The sequence below is a fragment of the Miniopterus schreibersii genome (genome assembly GCF_964146895.1).
Source record: "Miniopterus schreibersii genome assembly, chromosome: 21".
NCBI classification, from domain to species: domain Eukaryota; kingdom Metazoa; phylum Chordata; class Mammalia; order Chiroptera; family Miniopteridae; genus Miniopterus; species Miniopterus schreibersii.
The window spans coordinates 14,929,698-14,956,286 of NC_138123.1; the positions used below are offsets into that span (position 1 = coordinate 14,929,698).

At 43.2% G+C, this 26,589-nt stretch overlaps 1 protein-coding gene across 2 annotated transcripts; it reads right to left on the reverse strand.

The window, feature by feature from the left end:
* RBM34 (RNA binding motif protein 34) lies at positions 1–23,552 on the reverse strand. 2 transcript variants are annotated; one of them, XM_081124026.1, is made up of 11 exons: positions 23,432–23,552; positions 23,190–23,358; positions 22,916–23,049; positions 19,784–20,015; positions 18,326–18,385; positions 16,802–16,845; positions 5,967–6,050; positions 5,765–5,828; positions 3,684–3,723; positions 3,378–3,496; positions 1–1,866 (listed from the first exon to the last, which is right to left on the reverse strand). In XM_081124026.1, the coding sequence occupies exons 1-11, from the start codon at positions 23,482–23,484 to the stop codon at positions 1,588–1,590; spliced, it is 1,278 nt and encodes a 425-aa protein (XP_080980152.1). In that variant the 5' UTR covers positions 23,485–23,552; the 3' UTR covers positions 1–1,587. The 2 variants fall into 2 exon arrangements, with proteins under 2 accessions (XP_080980152.1, XP_080980153.1); XM_081124027.1 differs by lacking the exon at positions 18,326–18,385 and having other exon boundaries at positions 91–1,866; positions 23,432–23,549.
* Between the last annotated feature and the right edge of the window lie 3,037 nt (positions 23,553–26,589).

Sequence of the window (26,589 nt, forward strand, 5' to 3'; positions counted from 1 at the left end):
GACATTAAAATTATATACCTTTTATAGAAATATATACTATACAGCATACATAATTAAATATAATGTACACTATAAATAAAATATACCCAGTGAAATTATACACTATATATTTATCTGCAGAGATAGTCTGTGTAGTCTACAGATGATGCGTCTTTATATAAATTTAACTAGAAATATATACAAAAACAGTCAAGAATCAAGTAATAAGTATTTACTTAACCTTACTTATGAAAAACAAGGTTCTAAGCACCAGAGAGTATACTAACCATAAAATATCCAACCCTTGGATACAGGAAAACAGAGCTCTCTGTTTTTAGAGCCACATTATACAGCTCCATTAAGTTTTCTTCGTGCTATACCCAGAAGACAGGATTGTCAAAATAATCGTTACTCAGTGTTCCCCAGTCCCCTTAGCTTCTAAGTAATATGATACATGTATCACAGGTTCTGACTGCCTCAGACCAGCCCCCCGACCAAGGGTTTACACCCTCCCTCCCTCCTGGATACAGACTTAGCTTGGTAAAATTAGTGAGCAGAGACACCAGTTATGTCACCAGGTTAAGTCTCAAGGAAATGCAATGGTATTCTTGCCCCTTGTTGAACTTTATACATTGCGACTTAATCACCATTTTTATCAGACAATGTTTCCTTTAAATATGATTTTTTGAAAGGTTGTTTCATTAACTGAAGAAATTACAAGTTTCCCTGGGAGAATATTTTTCAAATTAAAAACAAATAAAAATAGGAACCTGCTCATAGCCAATTTGCCAAGGGCTTCAATAACCAGTATAATCACAGGTTAAGAAGAAATTAGCCCTGGCCGGGAAGCTCAGTTGGTTGGAGCATCAAACTGATATGCCAAGGTTGCAGGTTTGATTCCCGGTCAGGGCACTTACAAAAATCAACCAATGATGCATAAATAAGTGGAACAACACATTGATTTCTCTCTCTCCCTTCCTCTCTCTCTCTAAAATCAATAAAAAAAAATAGGAAATTAGAGCAACATTTCACATAATGTTCCATATTCTTGTTTGCTACTTGTTATTAGGTTGATGAAATAAAAAAACTCCAGAGCTCCAATTATCACAAGTGTGAGAGAAAGGAAAGAAAATAAGTGACTATTATATAATGGCCCTCAAACCTTTCTTAGGGATTGTGATTAGACCTTAGATCAGTATTCCCACTGTAATTGTTTAGACACTTTGTCTAGGTACAGTCAGTATTAAAGTTTAGTGTTTTATTTTTCTTTAAATTTACTCACTTTTTAATGTAGTCTCATTCAAAGTAATTCTTGAAATAACTGTCTAAAGTGTTACATATTTCTAACACACTAAAATAATAGTCACTAAAATTTTAAATGTTTTTCCTAAGTCTAAAATCATCTCTCATACCATTAGCAGTGACACACAATCCATGGTAACTAACATGCCTACATCTTAAAACAAATGCTTCAAAGCTACTATTACACTGCGAACAAACAAAGTTCCCACGTTCATATACACCATCCATATAAATTCTGAGACTCAATACATGGGCTCACCACATTTTTATTACCAGTGCTCAGTGGAAAAACAAAGCTTCGAACTGCTACTTCTGTTTTTTCTGTTTCTTAGCTCGCCCACTTTTCTTCTGTCCTTTCTTTTTCTTCTTGGCGAGAACAGCTTTTTCTCCAATAAACAAACTTTTAGAACGTCCTACATTTTTTGAAGCAAAATTAAGTCCCTTCTTAGGTTTACTGACATTCTTCAAACTGGGATTTGAATTTTGTTTTAATTTTTCTTTATTAACAGAACGCATGACTCTGAGTTTTCTTCCCATCAGTTCAGAATTATTTAATTTCAGAGCCAGATGAACAGCATCTGTATTCTGCAATAAAAATCAACATATTACTTTCAACCAGAAACTCACCTGCAAAGAAACTAGTAAAACCTCAGCTTTCATGGATCTGAACAGCTTGCCCGTGGAAAACACTCCCATTTCCATATCCAGCAAGTCCAGTCCCAGTGTCCCAACCACTGTGCTGTGGTCTCCTTTTAATCATGCTCTCCACACATTTCCCCAGGAAGCACTCTAGCCTTGTCAAGATAGCAGGTAAGTCACAATCCAATAGGCTTCCCTTTTCTCACTGTATAATGAACTTCCAACTAGCTGATAGTCATATGCAATCTTTTAAAAACCAATGAACCTCCTTCACACAAGGCTCTTTCTGCAAAAGCCCTGATATATTAGTTGACTACTACACTGCCTGAGCTGTTGGACTAGATGCCTTGTAGGATTCCATTTAGATGCAAAATTCTATTATTCTTTTATTCTAATATAGAACTACTAAATGCTAACAACCCTAAATATACACAAGATGTGTTTTAAAGAACTTAGAAATTTATTAAGTCAGAGAAGACAGAGGACAGAGAAACAGTACGATAACTATAATACAGTAATGATGGGAACATAAGGCTGACAACCTTCTTAAAGGCATCTGGCAATACATGTCAAGAGTCTTAAAAATGGTCACATCTCTTGACCTAGTAACAGCCCATTGGGATAAAGAGAAGGATGAAAGGCGGGGAGAGAGAGAAACATCATTTGTTGTTCCATTTATTTAAGCATCACTGGTTGATTCTTGTATGTGCCCTGACCAGGGATCGAACCCACAACCTTGGTGTATCAGGACGACGCTCTAACCAACTGAGCTACCTGGCCAGGGCCCATTGGGATCTGTCTTGAAGAAGCAATCCAAAAATGCAGACAAACATTTGGGGGGGAAAAATAACCACACCAATTTCATCAGTTTGGAAACATTAGGGAAGACAGTATAAGGTGTTCCATTGCTCAGTGAAACATGCTTATACAACAGGAAACAACATAAAGCTGACTGCACAATTATATGTACACAGACATAAGTTCAACTGAAAAAAAGGCAAAGGAAATAACGGAAAGGAAATGTATTAATGTTGTGAAGGAAGAAAAGCTGAAGTGCCATCAGATACTATGTATATTCTAACGTAAGTATATTATGAAGTTAGGCAAGAAACACTGATTGACATTTAGTGAACTAACCAGAACCAGTTTGGTACAAAGACTAAAATTTTCTTCTACCTGAGTGACAGGTCAGTTCTCCATTTTACAGAAGGTGGAGATTCAGAGAGTTCAAACACTTAATATCCAATATTTAAAATGTTATTCAATAACACTGGCATGGAGAATGAGGGAGTGGAACATCTGCCTAAATGCAATTATAGTATTCTATTATGGCAGCTTCAGGGATTTGAGGGTGACGGTGAAAGTTATGTCTGAACAACGAAACACAGTGACAAGCCCCCCGTGCCCCCCACCCCGTGCATTTCAAAGAAGAGCGACAACACATCAGTCTCCCTTACCTCGAAGAGCACATAGCCAAACCCTCTGCCGACACCCGTCAGCTGGTCTCTCACAATCCTTACTGCCACGATGTTCCCACAGTCCAAAAAGTGGTCCTCAACCGCAGAGTCTTCAACTTCTAAAAACAAATTCAACCAAAGTGGAAGCTGGAGAGATTTTTTTTATAACACAGCAAGTTATACAACCTCATGAAAATTAGGTTACATTCCACGCTTCTTAAAGTTACTCTTTAAGCAAAACAGTTACTACTCAATGGTTATTTCTGTTAATTTAACAATAAACAGGTACTTTGTATACAAACTTACTGTACGGGAGATTCCCCACAAACACTGATCTCTTGTCCCTCTGAAACACAAAGACAGAGAAATCACTCTCTGAAACAGAAATGGAGTCATCCTAAAGCCCAGCCTTTCCTTCACCCCACACTTGACAGGTGTCCCTCTCCTGGGCCCACCACACCAGTCCCTTGTTTGAGTCTCTCTCTTCCGTCTTCCCTACTGGAATGGGAGTGAGACTGCAGGGGGGAGTAGGCTTTTGTTCAGTGACCAACACCTGGCAGTGCTTAGGAAAGGTGCACTACGTCGGGGGTAAAGGGCCAGATGGCAAACACTTCAGGCTTTTGGGTCACATGGTCTCTGTTGTACTCCTCGCTTCTGCCACTGTAGCACCTAACCTAATGGTGGGTTGTGTACTAATAAAACTTTATTTAAAAGAGCAGCCAGCCTGGCAGGCGTGGCTCAGCGGTGGAGCGTTGACCTTTGATCCAGGAGATTGCGGTTCCATTCCTGGTCTGGGCACATGCCCAGGTTGCTGACTCGATCCCCAGTCAGGGGCGTGCAGGAGGCAGCCGATCAATGATGACTCTCATCATTGATGTTTCAACTCCCTTTCACCCTCTCCCTTCCTCTCTAAAATCAATAAAATATATTTTAAATAAATAAATAATAAAAGAGCAGCCAGGCCTGGCCTGGAGTGGCTCAGCAGTTGATCTCCTAGGATCCAGGAGATCGTAATTCCATTTCCGGTCAGGGCACATGCCCAAGTTGAGGGCTCAATCCCCAGTCTGGGGCATGCAGGAAGCAGCCGATCAATGACTCTCTCATCACTGATGTTTCTATCTCTCCCTCTCCCTTCCTCTCTCTGAAATCAATAAAGATATTTAAAAAAAAAAAAAAAAAGCAGCCAGCAAGTGGATCTGGTCCTCAGGCCAGTTTGCCGACCGTGTGCTAGGTCCGCAATCACAGCCAGGGATGTCAACCAGACCTTTGTCATCTCTCGACGAGGTTACTGACACCACCAGCCATGTCCTCTATGCTTCTGTGGTGAGCTCTTACAAACCTTCCTTCCTTCATTTCAAGAGACCTTTTCAAAGTGCAAACCTGGTCACCTCACTTCCCATTTACACTTGTCCAACAGCAACTCTGACCGCTGCCGCTCCGCACACTCCGCCCACTACCTACTACTTAGCTCGCACCAATCCCTGAGCAAGTTGTTTTGCTCCCCGCTATTTCTGTTCTTCCTGCCCAAATATCCTTGTCCTCTTAAAATTTTTTTTTGCCCAGGTAACACTGACTCATCTTGCCAGATTGATATTATACCCATTCTCCTAGAAACCCTCCTTTGCCCCTTCCTGCTGGCACCGCCCCAAGTCAAACACCCCGTTCCTGTGCGCCTACCACAGTCTTCATCATAAACAGTACTGCCACAGCCAGCCCGTCCGCTCACCTTCCCCTTTACACTGGGAACTCCCAGGGAACCGAGACCATCTCAGCACAGCATGCCTGACACTGAGTAGACTCGAAAACTATTTCATGCATAATTTAACTTCCTAGACTGCGATCTATAAAATAAGACGTTTGCCCAGATGATTTCTAACACATCTTCCAGCCTAAGCCTAACTCTTTATAATTATTTCAACTAATGGTGGGAGGGGCCACGTTCCTGAAGCTAATGTTACTTAATTCCTGCGTCATTCTAGGGACCAACACTGCGACCAGAGGGCAAAGGCTGTTCCCTTCGATACTCCCTCATCCTGCTGCTTCCACTCCTCTCTAAGCAAAATGTCAGAAAAAAACGTTCCCGTCTACAAGGCTAGTTAAGTTCTTTTTCTTTTTCTTTTAAATCTTCACTCAAGGATACTTTTTCCATTGCTTGTCAGAGAGTGGAAGGGAGAGAGAGGGAGAGAAACACTGATGTGAGAGAGACACATTGATGGGCTGCCTTCTGCACAAGCCCCAACCAGAGCCGGGGATTGAGCCTGCAACCGAGATATATGCCCTTGGCCAGAATCGAACCCGGGACTCTACAGTACAGGACCGCTCCACCCACTGAGTCAACCTGGCTAGGGCTCTAGTTAAGTTCTTTAAACAACTCACATACTACTTACAGATGAGGTCTCTGATGCAAGATCAACTCTAATACGGAATCCATCAGCGATTTGGGCCCCATTTCTGTATTATACATATGAAAGGAAAATGGCTGTTAAAAAGGAGCACTGAGTTACTGAAATATTTGCTCTAAAGTGAAACCAAATTATTAAAACTACTCAAAAATTCTTAATTCTGTCAAACCTCAAAGAGATAAATTACCTGTTCAATGCTTTAGCAGCAGCTCTCTCATCCTTAAATACAACATAAGCATTAATATTTTTCTGATCAGGATGAATTTTACGTCTACAAAAAAAGAGACAATATAAAATTTGTCAATCTCCAAGTCAACAAAATAAATACAGCTTGTTTTCTACTCTCAATCAACACATATGACAAGAATTCCTGGGGGAAGTTTCATCTCTTTCAATAAATATTTAGTAATAACTCAAAACTAACACACCACTTACACAGTAGCCGAAACTCGTAACCCACACCTCTGTACCACCATCACCGTGAGGGGCAGCGGCCGCCCGCAACTCCGCAGCCTACAAGCTATAACTAGCTGCAGCTCTGCATCCCCCACACACAAACAGATGTGAAAGACAACTTCACTTTCCCTTTTTACTGCAGAATAAAAACTGCACAAGCATGTAGTTTAGTGAATACTGACCAGTCACCACCCTGGAAAAGCCCGTGGGTGTTACCGCTTGCACCCCCTCCTCTTCCCAAAGGGAACCCCCACCCCCACTTTTATAGGCACCACTTTCCGGTGTGCCAAGGTGGATTTACCCTTAAGTGTCTATTCGTAGACATTACATTTTGGTCTTGTCCATTTTTAACCCTTGAAAAGTCTTTTGAGTCTTATTCTACAGGATTGCTCCTCTCTCTCTCTGTATCTTACTGTTTGGAACTTCCCAAAGCTGGGATGTTGCTGACTGCAGGCTCCTGGTGCACTTCAACACGTGCCTCTACCTCTATATTTCTTGCAAATTAGCAGCTAGATACAAATGTGACCCCTTTGTCAGGACTGTATCATCAAGCAAGATACTAGAAAATGTCAGGGCACGACTGTGGTATTCTGTAATAATATGCTATACTAACAGTTTTATACTGATAAAACCAGCTATGATCTATTGAATGCCTAATAGGTACCAGGCACTGCGCTAGACATTTTACCTATCTCATTTAACCTTAACCTTAACAAGCTAACCTTGTTAGCTTCCTGACTTGTTCTTTTAAATAATTTTATTAGTGTTTTGTTTTTAAAAATCTGCACCAAGAATTTTTTTTTCATTGATTTTCAGAGAGAGTGGAAAGTGGGGGAGGGAGAAAGAGAGGGAGAGAGAGAGACATCAATGTGAAAGAGACACATCGACTCGTTGCCTCCCGTACTCGCCCTGACCGAGGCCGGGATTGAACCTGCAATCCAGGAACCTGCTCTTCACCAGAAACTGAACCTGAGACCCAGCCTGGACTTAAACCAAATATGGCTGACTCCAGAGTCCCTACTGTTTCCATGCAACACACTACTGCTGACAACATCCAAACCCAACATTTTCGAGATGTTTAGGTCATGAAGGCAAGCTCCTCATGAACAGGACTTGTGCTCTTACAAAAGAGACCCCACAGCCCCGGCCTGTGTGCCTCAGTTGAAGTGTCATCTCATGTACCAAAGGGCTGTGGGTTTGATTCCCAGTCAGGGTAGATACCCAAATTGTGGGTTCAATCCCTAGTTGGGGTGCATATGGGAGGCAACCGATCGATGTTTCTCACATCGATGTTTGTTTCTCTCTCCCTCTTCCTTCCTCTCTCTAGAATAGATGAAAAACATGAGGTGAGGATTTAAAAAAAAAAAAAAAAAGGCCCCACATCTCCCAGACCCTTTGTCCATGTGTAGACATAGCGAGAAGGGCTGGCCCTCACAATGCCACCCTGCTGCACTCTGATCGCAGACTTCCCAGGCTCCAAACTTGTAAACAATAAATTTCTGTTGCTTATAAGCCACCTAGTCTTTGGTATTTTGTCATAGCACCTCAATGAAATAAGACAAAACCCAAGAAAACATAAAAAAAAGTGACATTAATGGCTCAGTGATTGAGCATCAACCCATGAACCAGGAGGTCAGGGTTTAATTCCTGGTCAGCACACATGCCCAGGTTGCGGGCTCGATCCCCAGTAGGGGGCGTGCAGGAGGCAGCCAATCAATGACTCTCATCATTGATGTTTCTCTCTCTCTCTCTCTCAAATCAATAAAAATATATTTTTAAAAAATCTAATAACTAGTGTACTCTATTACTCTGTGAGCAATGATCTCCTTGGCACAGGAACTACAAAGAGTGAGCACGTGGCTCTGCCCCTGTGTACGTGGCAAGAGCAGGTCCTGTGTGAAGCATGATGGAGGATTTTGAACTAATGACATTGTCATCCAGATGTAGTGACACCTAGAGTTGCACTGCCACACAGAAAGAAAGCCAGGAAGAGCATCATTCCTGCCCCAAACAAGAAGAAACTGGGTAAGCTACAACATCACATCTTTTGTTGACCCCCGCAGAGAACTGAAGTCAAGGGGAAGCAAGCAGCCTGGAAACAAAGAACAACAGGCCCTCTGAGGAGATAGGAGGCAGCGCTCACTCACAGGCTGGGCACCAGACAAGGATGAGCGAGCTGAAAAGATTTCAGCTGTGAATTTACTGAAATCTAAATCTAACCAAGTGTGGGCTGGGCCTGAAATGGAATCCCTGGAGGCTGCTGACAGAGGATGGGTGTCCATTCATCTGTTCCACCTGGGTCCCCGGGAAAGACTGAGGGCAGGTGGGAGCCCAAGAACAGCCACGGGGGGATATGAGCCTGGAGAACAGAAGGGCCAAAGGTGGTGGGGGGGTCACAAAGCCCCACCAGGATTCTCCTCCCTGTGGAGGAGGCTAAGTGCGGGGCAGGAGCAGCAAACCCCCCACCCCCTCACCCCAGCACAGGGAAGACCCCTGTGGCCAGAGGAAGGGAGGCCTTCTGCTACCTAGCAAGACCCACCAACGGCACGGGGCAGAGTTTGGCAGCCAAAGGAAGAGGAGCCAATGAAGCGCTTCTGAGACACAGGATCAGAGGGTCTGCACTGAGGCTGGACCACTGCCGGCCTGACCACCAAGCAACAGCACACTCTACACTGGATGTTCAATCACACTGAAAACTTCTGCTCCTTAAAAAAACACCTTTGGAGGAGGGAGGAAAACAAGATGGTGGCGTAGGTAATAGCTGCACCCGCCGCCTCCCACAACCACATCAAAATTACAACTAAAATACAGACCCACCATCACTCAGAGCCTCCTCAAATCTGGCTGAACAGAAGCCCTACAACCAGGGAACTGAAGAAGCACCCAGACCAGTAGGAGGGGTGGAGACGCGGCCCCGGGCCCACAACTGGTACTGAGGTTGAAACCCGGGAGGGAATCTCGGGGGCGGAGGTTTCCCAAAGGAGCGAGGGACCCCAGCCCAGGGCTGCAGGGCCGGGAAGAGACGTCCCCACAACTCTGGGCTGTGAAACCAGTGGGGACTGTCGCTGAGGGTCGTGGAGGCTGCGGGAGCCCCAGCAGCAACTCTTAAAGGGCCCGGCAGGACTCACTCAGACCCGCTCCCTCTGAGCCCCAGAGCCAGGCAGCAGCTTGAAAGGAACCTGGGACACTTGGGGAGGAACTAACCTGCCAGGAATCTGGGAGAGAGGTGGAAGGGTGGCTTTGTCCCAGGCAGAAGACCTGGCAGGGGCCATTGCTCCTTTGGCAAGTCCTCCCCCTACACAGCCGGCAGGCAGGCGCCATATTTGAATCGCCAGCACCTGACTCACACCTTCGGCCCCGCCCCGTGATTCCCAGAGGCCCCGCCCCTCCCCACCTGCAGGCTCATCCAGGCCATTTCCAGGGGCTTTTCTGTGCAAGTGGCCTCTGGAGCCTCATGCTTAGGACTTTCCTAAAAGCTCTCAAACAAGCAGCAGCAGGCCCAATACGGCTTGGTAAGCAGCAGCCTGCATTGGCTCATGGGTTGGCCTCTCCTGGATACCTCCAAGCCCATCACAAGTAGCAGCCAATTACAGTTTGCTGTGTAGCTCACGCTGGGTGGCCCTGGGCAAGGCACTGGCAGAGGCTGACTTTACACCTCCCGGAGGCCCCAGAGACACTGCACCTGGTCGTCAGACTCGAACACGCTGGATTACTATCCTACCACATCCACAAGTGACACATTCAAGGGGTGCACCTGGTGAACACCAAAGCTCCACTGAAGTAAATCCTGATCCATAGGGGTGTCTCCAGCACAGCAGCTCTCTGGCTGTAGTTGCAGCTGGTCTCACAGCTGATTGGTCTGGGGGTCAGTTCCTCCCAGTGACGCCAACAGCAACAAAGACTCAATTATAACAGGACAGTGCACACAGCCCACACAGGGGAGCACCTAGAAGGCACAGCTCAGGTGAGTGGGAGGCTGAGCCACTGGACCCTACAGGACACCTACTACACAAAGCCACTCTACCAATTCCAGGAGACACAGCAGCTCTACCTAATACATAGAAACAAACACCTGGAAGCAGCCAAAATGTGGAGGCAAAGAAACATGTCACAAAGAGCAGAAGAAATCTCTAGAAAAGGAACTAAATGAAATAGATCCAAGCAAGTTAACAGATACAGAGTTCAGAATTTTGTTTATAAGGCTGTTTAAGCATACTATTAGAGAAATAACTGAGAAAATCTATAACATAATAAAGTACCAGTTTGAAATGAAGGCTACACGAACTGAAATGAAGAATAATTTACATAGCATCAACAGTAGAGGACGCTGAGAATCAAATCAGCAATTTGGAACACGAGGAAACAAAAAACACCCAACCAGAAGAGCAAAAAGAAAAAAGAATCCAGAAATATGAAGATAGTTTAAGGAGCCTCTGGGACAACTTCAAGAGGCCCAACATTTCGTATTATTGAGGTGCCAGAAGGGGAAGAAAGAGAGCAAGAAATTGAAAACCTATTTGAAAAAATAATTACAGAAAACTTCCCCTACCTGGGGAAAGAAATAGACTTACAAGTCCAGGAAGCACAGAGGGTCCAAACAAGAGGAACCCAAAGAGGCCCACAGCAAGAAACATTATAATTAAAATGCCAAAGGTTAAAAACTAAGAGAGAATCTTAAAAGCAGCAAGAGAAAAGCAGTTAATTACCTACAAGGGAGCACCCATAGGACCGCCAGCTGATTTCTCAACAGAAAATTTCCAGGCCAGAAGGGAGTGGCAAGAAATATTCAAAGTGATGAAAAACAAGGAACTACAACCAAGATTACTCTACCCAGCAAAGCTATCATTTAGAATTGAAGGTCAGATAAAGAGCTTCTCAGACAAGGAAAAGCTAAAGAAGTTCATCACCACCAAACCAGCACTACAGGAAAAGTTGAAGGGTCTTCTTTAACAAGAAGCTAATGAACAAAAGAATCTGATAAACTAAATAGATCAAGAGACATTGATGCATGTAACAGATGATCACATTTCAGAGGGAAGGGGGGTGGAGGGTGGGAAGAGATTAACCAAAGAAGTTATATGCATATAAACATAACCCATGGACGCAGACAATGACGGGGTGAAGGCCTGGGGAGGGGGTGGAAGCGAGGTGGAGGGGGTCAGTTGGGGGGAAAAAAATAGGACACCTGTAATACTTTCAACAATAAAGATAAGTTAAAAAACAAACAAAAACAAAAAACACCTCTGCCTGGCCAGGTGACTCCATTGGTTGGAGCATTGTGCCACATAAAAAATTTTTAAAAAGTCTCAGGTTCTATCCCCGGTCGGGGTGTGTATGGGGCAGCAACCAATCAATGTTTCTCTCTCACATCAATGTTTCTCTCAAATCAATAAAATGTATCCTTGGGTGAGAATTGAAAACAACAGCAACAACAAAAAAAACCAAATACCGTTAAAAGGACTAGTCACAGACTGGGGCAAAACACTCAAAACATGTATCAGAAAAAGAACTCTTTATGGCTCAATAATAAGACAAGCGAATGACAAGGAAATAGGCAAAATTTTTGAAGTGACACTTCACCAAAGAATAAATAACCATATGAAAACATGCTTAATATCTTTAGTCATTAGCAAAATACAAATTACAGCCACAATGACAAATATTTAGAATGGCTAAAATGAAATGACTGACAACGCCAAGTGTTGCTGAGGAGATGCAGAAGGTGGAGTTCTCACACCGCTGGTGGGGCTGTAAAATGGTGCAACTACTTTGGAAAGTAATTTGCAGATTGTCAGAAAGTTAAGACACAACTGCCATCAGACCCAGCAATTCCACACCTGCATGAACTTTTTCAAGAGAAAAGACCTGTTTTTAGTACCGTTACTCATGATAGCCAAAAACTGGAAATAACCTGAATGTCCGAACATCCATCAACTGGCATAAGCCACTGAACATCCAGCAATATCGATGCACCTCAAAACCATCACACTGAGCAAAAGGAGCCAGACAAGAGTACATCCTGTATGAGAAGTCTGCTTACATAAAATTCTAGAAAATGCAAACTAGCATCCAGAGACAGGAAGCAGCTCAGTGGTCATAGGGACGAGGTAGGAAGTGATGAAGCTTGGGGAGATCAAGAATTCAGGATTTTAACTGTGGTGATGATTTCATGAGTGCATACAAGTGTTAAAATCATAAAACTGTAACTTTAAGTATGTGCTGTTTACTGAAGGTAAATTAAAACTTAAGAAAAAATGGTTTAAACTTTCTATTAAAAAGCAAAAAAAGTTTTACAAGGCAAAATCTCCCATCAGCAGAGCAAAAAGAGCAAATAAAAACGGGAAAATATTTGTAGCTCAAATCACAAAAGACAAATTTCCTTCACATCCCACAGATTAATAAGAGAAAAAATTCAGCAGGTCCCAGAAGCCCGGGCAGTGGGAGGCGGCATCGGCTGGAGGCACCAGCCAGGCAGCACAGCTTCTCAAAGGTCCCCAGAACACGCCTGCCCAGTCTGCAGCCCTCGCGATGCCCAAGGGGAAGGTCAGCTCTGCCGACCAGGGTAGCGGAGGAGCCCAAGAGGAGATCTGTGAGGCTGTCAGCTAAACTTGCTCCTGTAAAAGTGGAAACAAAGCCAAAAAAGGTGGCAGGAAAGGATAAATTTGCAGGGACAACAGTGAAAATAAAAGGGAAAGGGGAGCAGGGAAAACAGGCAGAAGTGGCCACCCAGGAACCTAAAGGTCTACCTGCGGAAATCAGAGAAGCTACAGATGAGAAGCCAGCCTCCGATGAAGCAGGAGAGAAAGCAGCAGTCTGATGACTATCACACAGTGGAACCTCGGTTCTCCAAGTTAATTGGTTCTGAAGGCTGCTTGAGAAGTGATTTGTTCGAAAACCAGATAATTTTTTCCCGTTAGAAATAACGTACATTGAATTAATTTGTTTCAGACCACTAAATGCTTCCATGGTTTAACCTTTCTTATACCCAGTACATGTCTAATGCATGGTTTAATCTATCAACACTCATTTTCTTAAATTTATCAAACCACCCCCCACTTGCCTGAACCAAACCACTTTCAGCACTGGTTCCAGGGTGTCTTTCAGGTCAGGATGAGGCATCTTCACTTTCTCACATTTCATTGCCTCTGAAATGCTGTCACTGCTAACTGCTTTTCATTCATCCAAATCAGTAACAATTTTTCTACCTCTTCAATTGCCTGTGATTATTGTTTCTTTCATATCCTTAGCAACATTAGCACTCTTGATGGCTTCTTTATGTTTTAAAATTGTATTAATCGTCCATTTCTCCAGCAACAAAAGCAAACCAACAACAACAAAAAAACAAAAAAAATATTCACAGCACAGTTTCCTGAGATGTTAATTCAAGCTTTTTTCAAAGGCTCAGACATTTTTCCTGTGAACTTGACTGAAAACAACTTTGAGATGGGAGATGGTCAAGAACCGAGGTTTGACTGTACTTCTATTTGCATGTTTTTGGTAGAACTGTCTCCTGAAGAGAACCACTCCTTGGCCTTGGCTCTCTCCCTATCAGAATTTTGTGCACTCTGTAGCATCCTTGGTGTGCTGGTCTAGTTTTCCTAGTAACTTTGTTAATGTGCTGTGAAAGACTGGAAATTTGATTATGTAGTATATATATTGTGAATTAATGGGACAGTGATATAACAGCGTATCAACATCTGAAGATATTGGCACTTGATACTCTATTAAGAAAAATGTGCCTCCAAACTTTAAGCTGGAAAGCCACTGGAATAACTGTTTAGAACCCAGCGGTTGCCTATGATCCAGGAGATTGAGGTTCAATTCCCGGTCAGGGCATATGCCCAGGTTGTGGGCTCGATCCCCAGTGGGGGGTGTGCAGGAGGCAGCCAGTCAATGACTCTCTCATCATTGATGTTTCTATCTCTCTCTTTCCCTTCCCTTCCTCTCTGAAATCAATAAAGATATATTTAAAATATATAAAATAAAAAATAAAACTGGAATATTTTTTAAAAACTATTTAGAAAAGAATCACAACTACATGATTTTTTAGGTTTTGGTGCATATGCTAAGAATTGTGTACAAATAGAAATGTCTGTGTTACTTATCCTCAAAACAGCCAATAAAATTTCAATTATCAAAGAAACAAAAGGAGAAACAATTCAACAGAAAAAGGGTAAATGAAAGGAACGATTCAGATAAAAGGAAGCACCAATGACTTGAATATATGAAAGATGCTCACTCATAAGAGAAATGCCCATGAAAAATACCATTTTTAGCCCAGCCTGATTTTGCTCATTGGTTAGAGGGTTTGCCTGTGGACTAAAAGGTCCAGGGTCTGATCCTGGCCAAGGGCATGCACCTCGGTTGCAGGCTCGATTCCCAGCTCTGGTTGGGGGGGTACAGGAGGCAACCAATCAATGTGTCTCTCACATCAATGTTTCTCTCTCTCTCTCCTTCCCACTCTCTCTAAAAAGCAATGGAAAAAATTTCCTTGGGTGAGGATTAAAATAAACCCAAAACTACGAAGGCAAAGTCCACTTTGACCAAGCAACTTCACCACTGGAAGCTCAAGGCTCCTCACTCCAGCATTCCTGGTAACGGCCACAATACTAGAAAGAGCCTAAATGTCCATCTGTGGAGGGTCTGTTGAAAGAAACCATGGTCCTCCTTACACAGAATACTAAGAGGCTCTGGAAAAGAATGGGAGGTGGTGTTCGCACTGACGGAAACAGCTCTCCAAGGCACCGCAGGTGGAAAGCTGACCATGTGGAGCAGCACGATGCGGAACACACTGCGTCAGGTCAGTCACATGCAAGGGGAAGAGCATATATGTGCATCGAGATGTGAACGCAGATAGTCTCTCGAAAGACAGTGAAAACAGCAGCTGCCTGGGGCAGGGTATCTCCTGACTAGGAAAAAGGTGTAGGAAAAAAGTTTTCACTGTGTACGCTTACACTTTTTTATTTTTAACCATTTGCCTCATTATTTCTTCAAATAATTAAATTTTTAAACAATTTTTTTATTGGGGGGGGAATTGATGGCAATCATAGTAAGCAAACTCCATTTTTCTGGCACCCAAACCCCTCAGCACTATTACATACTCCTCCTGTCAGAACCTTTGTTCCTGCCCAAACTTAGGCCCCTGGGTTTCAGCCTCACACAGAAATATAAGTCTGTATAACCCAAAGGCAGGCTCAATCTTCCAAAGTTTTCTACTCCCCACAGCCTCTGAACAATGCCTTGCACAAAGGAGGGCTCACATTTAGTTAACTCAACAAACAGTCCTGAAATCAGCAACACACAGCTATCAAGTGCTCACTGTACACCTGGCCCTGTGACGGTTATGGAAAAAGAATGGCAAATACTTGGTCTGTCAAATCTAAATTAGAAATGAATGCAGGAATGAACTCGCCTAGATGTCCAAAGGGGCTGTTGCAATTCAAAAATGGTGATATAACAAGACTCCCAGAAATGTTTTAAAGTACATTATTATATTTTTATCTAATATAACTATATCTATATATAGATCTACTATATACAATAAGTATATCCTAATTGTAAAACCCATTATTTCATGTATCAGTAAGAAAGAAAACATAATCAAGATTGGGAGGCTAACAGAAAACCTTGCATAAAACCGAAGGTAAATTAAAACTAAAGATTGTACCCTGGCCGGTGTGGCTCAGTTGGGTGTAGTGATAGGCACCAGGTTGCTGGTTTGATTCCTGGTCAGGGCACATGCCCAGGTTGCAGGCTCAATCCCAGGTAGGGAGCATGCAGGAGGCTGCCGATCAATGTTTCCCTCTCACATTGATGTTTCTCTCTCCCTCTCCCTTTCTCTCTTAAAAAAAATAAAATCAATAAAATTTTTTAAAAGCAAAGGTTGTATGCCTTAAACTTACATAATGTTATGTGTCAATTTTATTTCAATTAAAAAAATAAAAAATAAAAGGAGAGCAAGGAAGCTTGCATGTCTCACTCTTGGGACTCGGTGGAAAAGAGGGCAGGCAAAGTCCCTTGAGAACTTGAGCCATCGCCACACTACCAGTATTGTACACAAATCCTCAAGCGGATAACTCAGGGAGGTCTCAGCTGGCAGTACCAGTACCCCCCAAGGACCACTGGAAGCAAACAGGAATCCTCTCTGGAAAAATCTGACCAGCCAACAGCAACAATGGGGGACTTCTGATTTGATGATGCATCTTGACTTCAAAAATGTTAAGATACGGGAAAATGTGTGCCTTACAATTGATAAAATATGGTATTTATGATTTGTACTAGAATATCTGGGTGCAAAACTGTCTCATGTTCTTCAAACACTACACCTGATTAAACATCCTTGAAGTTTCTCATGGCATCTTTTCTAGTAGGTTATTTTACGATACTTTGTGACTACAATTTACGTTAAGGCTTAAAGACAAACGTGATAAATTTATGTGCTGTTAGACATAAGGGAACGTAAAGCATGATGTTTTATCCAAGTATAAAAATCAAAGAAATTATCTCAATTTTAACCAAAATGGGAGAGAACTTAAGATTACTCCCTTTCTCTAATTATAGACTTACTTTATTGCAGCCAGCTTTTTGGACATAGTTCCCTCTGCTGGAATCTTTTAAAAGGAAAAAAAAGTATTAAAGAAAATTCATTATTTGAAATATTACTTCAAATTAAATATATTTTAATTAATTAAATTCTAAATATCTAACTGATATAATGTGATTAAAAACATTCTAGGGAAATACTGAAATAGAAACAACTGTGGTGTAATGTTCATGGGGTGAGGCAGGAGCCTCAGAAAGAAGTCCTTTAAAAAGATTAAACTGATAGTGGTATGTTGGATAAATTAGAGGTAGGCAGCAGGTAGGAAGGACCATAAGAGGCCTCAACAGCTATTCTGACAAGAAGTAACGTCAGCTTAGATGGAAAAAGAAATGAATGACTCATCTTTGGAAGAAACCACAGTTGAAAAACAGGCAGGGATGACAAACACTAGGCTGGGTGGGACAAAGAAAAGAGCCAAGGGCCATGACAAGGCTTGAGCCTGGTGACACTAAGTCATACAGAAAATCAGCAGGCCTCGTAGGTTGGGGTGGGGGCAAGATGGAGGAAAGCACAGGTATGCTGAAATTGAGGTCCTGGCAAGACACCCAAGTAGATGTGTCAGGCAAGGATTTGATACGAGGAAATGAGACTCAGGGCAGACAAAATACGTGTGATAAAACTGAGAAACAAACACCACGATAAAAATTATAGAAACTGTGCAAAGCCTTGGGAAACATCTACTTTTAGAGAAGTGGGCAGTTTTGCCCTCTTGGGACATCTGGCAATGTCTGGAGATATTCTTGGTTGTTACAACTGGGGTGGGCAAGGTGCTACTGGTATCTAACGGGTAGAGGCTACACATGCTGCTAAACATCCTAGAATGCACAGGACAGCCTCCAACAGCAAGGAATTACCCAGCACACTGTCAACAGTATCTCATTTTAGAGAATCACGTGGGAAACAACAGACACAAGGAGTAAACATTTCCTCTGCTCTAATACACATTAATTACATTTAAAAGATACGAATAATGCTTATTTCATGCTCCAAGAAACGCAGCTATAAACTGGTCTACAGAGTAGAGTGCTCACTTGGTGAAGTCAGATACCATATACTTGCATAGTTTTAACATTAAATTGACTTCATAAAAAATACTTTGTCTTTCTATGTTCAGAGCATAAATACTGTGTGCAGCAGCCACACAAACTTCCCATATTGAAAACCTACAATTCCAGAAATGCTATTCAATAAGTATTAATGTTTCCACCTACTCAACTGACACAGCAAACACAAGTCACCCATTCACCCTCCAAAATTCCTGAATAACAAAGATACCATTTAACTATGTGAATTCACTAAATTATTTAACAAAAACAAGAGCAGCAATAGCTACTAAGAGCGACTCTTCTCTTGGGCTAGGCTTAAACCTCGAGTCAAAAGGTTAAAGTCAAGTGCTCATCCACCTCACTAATATCGACATGGTAATAAGTCTGATTTAAATGCAGCATGTTTCGAGATTATGCAATTTTAAAGGGAAGAAAACATACCACAGAACGAAATCGTACAGATTCTATTGGTCCATACTCTTTAAAAAATGACTTCAGCTTCTAAAAAAAGACAAAGCACATACATACTTTAGAACATCAAATAAGTGTTACAAAAAGGAATTAAGTAAAACTGTCTGATACTCTCTTACTGCCAGGTTTTATTTTAAGAACATTTCAGAAAAAGTAGGTGACTATTCAGGCTAGAACACAAATTTTACTGAAACTCACAAAAAAACACAATACAAGTTCATGTTAGTATCTATAAGGTACACATTTTTATCTTTCAACCTATAATAATCTTTACCACATGTAAACTAAGATTATAAATTCCATAAATTCTCTCATCTTTTCACATTGGCTTAAACCAGAAAAGAATTTTAATGCTTATGTCACTATGAGAAATTCCCCAACTATCTGGAATTAGGACAATGGGATTGAAGAAAAGTCTGGTGTGAATTTTATACATTATTCTTATGACTGGCTCAGGATGTGAAAAATGTATGTTTTATAGCTAGAACTAAAATCAACTCTAATTCATAAAACTGTACTGAATGTGCAAAGCACCACACACACTCCCTTCCCTGGAGCCTCTTATAATCGAACAGGAAAATCAATAACCAAAACTATGCTACGAATGTGTTCTGTTCTACAAAATAATCACAAATAAAATGCTAGGAGACAACAGTATAAGGGGAAAGGGAAAAATCAGGAAGTCAGGTTTTTTTGTACTTTTTTTTTCTTTTTACTATATCTTTATTGATTTCAGAGAGAGGAAGGGAGGGAGAGAGAGATAGAAACATCAATGATGAGAGTCATTGATCGGCTGCCTCCTACATGCCTCCGACTGGGGATCAAGCCCACAACCTGGGCATGTGCCCTGACCGGGAATCAAACCCTGATAGCCTGGATCCTAGGTCGACGCTCAACCGCTGAGCCACACCCGGCCGGGCTAAAGTGGAATTTAAATTGTCGTTCAAAAGATGAGCAGGATTTTGACCCAAGAGACTGCCAATGGCATTACGGTCACATGAATTCACAGACAGGAAAGTGCATGATTTGGTTTAGTGAGCCCCACATAATGGAGAAAACTAGGATGTCTTCATTCAGTTACAAAATATTTATCAACCCTCTACTATGTGCTGGGCACTGTTTCTAGTGCCAGGGAAAGAGCAGTGAAGGAAGGAGAGAAACATCCCTGCACAAAGTAGCATGTGACGGGAGATAAGGCTGGGTCACTGCAATCATTCAAATAAGATCTGCAAAAGCCTGAATTAGGGCAGTGACTATGGGGCTAGAAAGGAGGGGTGGATAATGGAAACAATCTATAGAATGATTTATGTAGTTCCTTATAATGAAGTTATATATCAGTGACTTACTATGTGCTTATTCAATAAAGAACAGTAAACAAAGTTATGAATTATTACCTTCTCTGAATCCTCACAGTAGACATATACGCACCTTCTTATTACACGTGACAGGCAAATTCCCCACAAACACAGTCCTCTCGTTCTTTAACCTCTCTTCTTCTTGGTTGACTTGAATTTTCTTCCTTTGATTGACAACTGTGTCATCTACATCATCAGGTACTTTTTTATCTGCCACTTTAACACCGGATTGAGAAATTTTCCTTTTCTGCTCTTGTTTCTGGTGAATTTCTTCTTCTAAATCAGCACTTGCTAGAGCATTTTCTCTTTTTAAGGCAGAAAAAAAAAGTCATGAAAGTCAGGTCTAGTATCTGACAAAGCACACACTGACGAGAAACACTCCCCACCTACTTCTGACTTTCCTAAATATAAACATACCATTCACAAATATATCTAAATTTTATTTTATTTTTTATTTTTTTAAATATATCTTTATTGATTTCAGAGAGAGGAAGGGAGAGGGAGAGAGACAGATAGAAACATCAATGATGAGAGTCATTGATCGGCTGCAGCCCGCAACACAGGCATGTGCCCTGACTGGGAATCGAACCCTGATCGCCTGGATCCTAGGTCGATGCTCAACCGCTGAGCCATGCCCAGCTGGGCTATATCTAAATTTTAAAAGCAGCATTATCAAAAAGTGACTAGTATCTTTAGAAAACTCGTCAGAAAAAGTTAAGCTCCATTTTTGAAAATATGTTAAAACTGCCAGATAACAGCAGAACAAAAGTTCATTTAAACAAAAGTGGGTTCATTTAAAGCTCTTGGAGATTTAATTGACACTCTCCCAATGACTAATTCCATTCTCTGCTCTGGAACTCTAGGGGTACTGCAGCACCCCCTGGGGGCCTAGAAGGTCAATATACCTGCAAAATACTTAACTCTGTAAAAGCAATGCCGCCAATAGGAAAACCCAGATTTCCTACTTAGATTAGTTCTGTAATATTTAAAGGGCTGTTTGCTGAAAGTAAATTCTGAAATGGCAAATACAATATAAAGTCTTGGGGCACATGGCTAAAGTGAGGTCTGAGCACCACTGCAACAAGAAAACTGATCTGGGATCTTAAGGAGCAAGGGGAGAGCATGGGGAGTAGGAGTCATTCATTCATTCATTATTTCCTTGGTTCCTACTCAGTTCTAGCCTCTGCTGATACTAAGACAGAGATGACTAAAGGCCTTTCAGAAGTCGGGTCTCTGAAGAGGTAAGCAGGATAAAATGGTAAAATTTATAATACATGGTATAGAAACACGAAATAAGCGAAACAAGGCCTTGCAAGGGACAGGCAGTGTCTCCCACGGTTAGTTCTCAGTAAACGTTGATGATTCGTCTTCGTCCACTGAAGCAGAAGCTCCACTAAGGAGAGGCCTGTGTTTAGTTTTTTGCTCACTGTGGTTTATAAAAGTACCCAGCAGGAGTGACAAGAAATGAGACAGTACGGTTAAGGTCTAGAGGACTGTGCCTGTTATCCAAAAATGCTTAGGTTTTCTCCCACAGAGGATGGGGAGCCACTGAAGACTCAAGTGCTTAAAAAAGATCATCTGGGCAGCAGAGCAGAAGATAATTAGGAAGGAACAGGCTGGACAAAGGTGACAGTTATAATTGTATGCAGCTGAGAAGACAACAGACCAACTAGAGCAAAGGAGGGGTGGGCAGAGGAAGACAGATTTAAAAGATAATTAAAAGACAGCATCATCAGGACTTGGTAACTGATTAAATTTGCAGGGGAAAAGTAGGAGTGTAAGACAACTGGAAGACTGGTGGTCCCACTCATGCAGAGGAACAGGTTTGATGAGGAAAACGAGCTACGTCTGAAGCATTCTGAATCTGAGGCATATATGGAAGGTATAGTGCAGATGCCAGTGGGCAAACAGATAAACAGGTCTGCAGATCAGGAGCAAGATCAGAACGGCGACTCATGGGCACAAATGATATGGTAAAGAAAGATGGGTGAAAATGGGCCATGAGACGACAGCAAACCGAATCCTGAGGAAAATCATCATTTAAGGAGCAGTCAGAAGGAAAGGTTCCGACAATAACCCTGAGAAGGAACAGACAAAAGTAAAATCAGAAGAGATCGCTATGGAAGAAACCAACAGCTTCGAGGAGAAAAGTAGCCATGTGAAATGTAGCAGAGAGGACTCCTAAGACAAAGCCTGGGCTGCCTACTACATATGACAAGCAGGCCAGGGTGGCTTCAGGAACTCTGGTGCAGAAATATGGTCAGACACCTCAAAAAACCACGAGCAACCAGACTGCAAGTGTGTGCAACAGAAAACAGATGAAGAAAAGGAAGAGCGCGCACAGACTCCTCCTAACAGCCTGGCCATGAAGGACGGGTGGAAGGAATGGTGCCAGACAGACATACGGAACTGTGGACAAGATTTTGTTTGGCTGGATTTGTTATTTTCAGGTGAGACTGTCGAGACTCCTGAGACTCTTTCTTTATATGGCAGACAGATCAAAGACATGGGAAAGGGGGGAAATGGAACATGTCTGATGGCATAATCCCTAAGGAGGCAGAGAGGAGGTACGTGGGATGCACACACAGCACAGGTGGCCGAATCAGCCTGGACAAGGAGGAAGGCACCTTTCTCTGAGGGAAAGGGGACCGTCAAGGATGTGCACAGATGCATTAAGTAGGAGGGCAAAAAGCAGTAGCTCACAACCCCTAGCAATTAGCTCTCTGCACAGGCAGCAAAACCACCCGCTGAGACAGAAAAGAGAAACAGGAGGCCTGACAGACCCAGAAGAAAGTTAACTGGGAACGTGCGTTGGTACTATTTGGATCTTGATTCAAATAAACTGTAAAAAAGATCCTAGGCTGCTGGGGGAAATCTGATCTCTGAATGAACAGTTTAAGAAAACCAACTCATATATAAATGCTGAAATACTTAGAGATGCAACATAAGCCTTAGGTCTGCTTCCAAATAAACGGGGATACAAGTGGGTAGAGATGAAATAGGACTGGCCCAGTATCAACTGCTGTGTTCTGTACATGGGGTCCTTATCTTTTCAAGTTTTGAATATGTATAAGGTTTTCCATAATACAAATTTTTTTAAGAAATAACTATGAAATGAGAAAAAAATTAAGATGGATATTGCAGGTGTAAGCATCTCAGTTTCCTTACCGTCTAAGTTCTGTAATCAACCAAGAGTTTTACCAACCTGTTTGCCAGCTTTTTCTCTGCATCTGAAAGCTTCTTCACTTTCACCTTTTTTGCAGGTTCTTGCAAAAGTGGCCTTTGAATCTGGGCTGTCCTCTCCTCCTCCTCATCCCGTTTCCTTTTCCGGGGGGTTTCCTTTGAAAAGTTCGGAGACGTGCGTGGGGCCTCCCCCTTCGCCCCCGGCGGCCTCCGGCTGGCGCCTTCCCTCTCCCCGCGGCGCGCCCGGTTCCGAGGGGCGCCCGGGAGTCAGCCCGGCGGTTCCCACGGCCACTCACCTTGGGCGCGGGCACGTACACGGGCGGCAGCTGAGGCTCCCCGGCGCTGAAGAGGGCGGCCAGCCTCCCGGGGCCGCCTCCGGGGCGGCGCCCAGCCCGGGCCAGGCTGTCGGCCACCTGTCCCACCAGGTACTCTCCACTCCCAGGCCAGCCGCCGTTCGGGCTCCGCCTACAGACAGACCCGACGCTCAGCGACACCGCGCCACGCCCGCCCGCGCCCGGGGACCCGCGGCGCCACTCACCCCTCCGCGGCTCTCTTCTCCTTCCTCCCTTTGCGCTTCCCGGGTACCGCCATGCTCAGCCCGCGGCCTCCCGGAGGCGCCGCGCGAGATCCCGCACTTCCGGGTCCCGCGACTTCCGCCCGGAGCCACGCCCCTTCTGCCCCGGCCCCGCGGAGGCTGCTCTGGGGGCGGGGACTCGGGCGAGGGGCGTGGACTCGGGCGGGGGGCGTGGACTCGGGCGGGGGGCGGGGACTCGGGCGTGGAGGCGGGGCCTCGGGGGGCGGGGACTCGGGCGAGGGACCGGGACTCGGGCGGGGAGGCGGGGACTCGGGCGGGGGGCGGGGACTCGGGCGGGGGGCGGGGACTCGGGCGGGGGGGCGGGGACGGGCTCGGGACCTGCGGTCTGCCGGGGTCTCTGGATGGAAACCTGGTCGGGCGAGCGCAGGGTCTCCCGAGAGTAGCCGAGGTGAAGGTGTGAATGAGAACCAGCCAGGCCGGGTCAGCGGAGTCCCAGCGTACCGAGAGCACACGGAACCCCGAGATTCTTGGGGAGGAAGGCGGGTGCAGGGATGCGGGTAACATGGTGTTAACTACTAGCGAATGGGTGTGAAGGGTACATGGACTTCTTACTACTCGTGCAACTTTTCTGAAATTGGACATAATTTCAAAATAAAGGTAAAAACAAATAGTTGGAGCCCTTGCCAGTGGCTCAGTGGTTAGAGCGTCGCTCTCCTCCCCAACCCCCCCCCCACCGAAGGGTCGCGGGGTCGATTCCCGGTCAAAGGCATACCTGGGTTGCAGGCTCGATCCCCGGTGGGGCAGGTGCCGGAGGCAACCGATCGACATCCTTATTTCTCTCTCCCTCTCCCCCTCCCTCCTTCTCTCTCAAAAAATCATGGAAAAAACATCCTGGAGTGAGGATTAACAAAAAGTAAAAATAAAAAACGTTGGAGAGCACAGCTCTAACTGGCTCTGCGCTGCTATCCTACCAGGAAAAGCAGATGGATGCTTGGCACTCAGAAGTGCTTATCTGCCTAGCTTCTCAGACTGATTTCCCTCCAAATCTTTACATTCTAGGTTTTTCTTTTTCTTTTTTTTATTGGTTTTAGAGAAAGAGGGTGAGGGAGAGAGAAACATCTATCAGCCGCCCCCTGCACGGCCCTCGAGCCTGTAACTCGGGTATGTGATCTAACAGGGAACCGAACCTGTGACCTTTGCAAGCATGGAAGGGCGCTCAACAGAGCCACATTTGGCCAGGGCTAGCCTTTTCTTCTATCCCTTCCCCTTGTTATTCTTTATTCACGTTATTTATTCCCCCCAAATTACCCTCATCTTCATCCCTCATTTCCACCTGAAAAAACTGTACCCATCCTTCAAAGACCAGCTCAGATACTCTCATTTATGAACATTTCCCGGCAGTTGTGATACATCATCTTTTCCCAAGCCTCCATGTATTTGCATTAGTTATTCAAACTGTCTCGAGATAAATGGGTGTCTGTCATTCCATGTTCTCTATCCCTGTCTGCCATACCTAGTGAATACTTGGTAAATTGACTTTTAGGTAATAAAAGATAAATATTAGATTGTATTAAATCATTGAGTTCAGTAGTTTTGGTGATAAAATAGGATTTGACTTTGAATCTAAGGGAAGAGACTTGGCTTTTTGAAACCTGCTTAACAGAAGTCCACTGGGCATATATGTGAACTTTCATAGATCACCTCAGGTAAGTTCATGAAAAAAAATAAAAATGAGGCTGCCTGGCCCCGGTCTTGAGTCCCTTATTTCGGTTTCCCATGACTGTGAAGGCATTTCACAAAGATGAGCAAAATCCCAAATGTCTGTATTTGCAATTCAAGCACCCCCTCTGTCCTATGCAGTCCAATGAAGAAATTCTATTCTTTCTGCCTTCAGAATGTCTCCCAATCTCATCCCTCCCCCACTCTACCCAACATTATCACAAGAATCACTTCCTATCAGAGAACTGCTACCTCATCACATCTGGCCTTCCTGATTCTTCCTCCATACATTACATTTCCAGTGAATCTCCCTTGAATATTACGGTTTGCATCTCTGTGTCACCATCACACCAGTCAGTTTATACATGGCTCCCTTTAACCTCTTACACACTTGCTTTCCCTGAACATAAATTTAATACATAATTTTGTAACTTACATGTTACTTCCACAACTAAACCATGAAACTATTCCTCTGGGGGATTACATTTTATACATACAAAACCCATTGTGTTAGCCAAAAATCCCAAAATAGTAGATTAAAATAAGCTGTTCAGAACTGGTTTTTAACCATTGAGAAATCACTTAACTCCTAGGAGCTTTTTTCATAGAAAAATACAAATGAAAATGTAAAAAAAAGTTAGGGGTTGCATAGAATCAGCTCCATCTAAGAAATTTCAATAGGAAAAAAAGGTTTTGGAGAACACTAAAAAATATATACCATCTTTATTTTATCGTAGATTGTAAACTAGGTTGATAAAATATAGTTTGGGTGACCAGGAGAAAACTTGTCAAATTCTAATAATACCATGAAATTCTCAAAACTCTCCAGAGAAGCTGGCAAGGGCGGAAAGGCAGGAAGAGGGCAGAGAAGCCCAAGGATAATAAACCTCAACTCAAAAACAGTTTGGAATCACTCTCCTATAGAGCACAATTTCTGTAACACACAAAGTGGGGATAGTAGTAGTTCCTTGAAAAGTAGGGTTACATGATTAGGTAAGATTCAAGACAGTAGCATGAAAAAGGTTGGCCGGGGAGCTCATTACAGGCCTTCACAGTTTTTAATATGCTAACACTGAATCTCTAAGACGGGAATTTGCTATACATAGCATTTCCAAAATACATTTGACAGAACATTTCTGGGGTCATTTCCGGAACATTTCTGGGGTCCAGTATTTTGGGACAATATTCTGGGAAGCACTATTCAACAGTTTTTCAAACTCATCCCTTAAAAGTTAAACTAGTTTCTGTGAAAATAAAGGGTCATTCCAAAGGTGCTTTAAAAACACACATTTGAGCTTTCTAGGCCTTGAAATAGTACATTTTCTTTTGTTTTAAAGAAAGCATCTTCTCTTGGTGGAAACTAATTCTTGATCTTAAAAGGTTTGAAGCAGTGATTCTCAACTGCAAGGCATATTAAAAATCACTGGAGACCTTTATAAAAA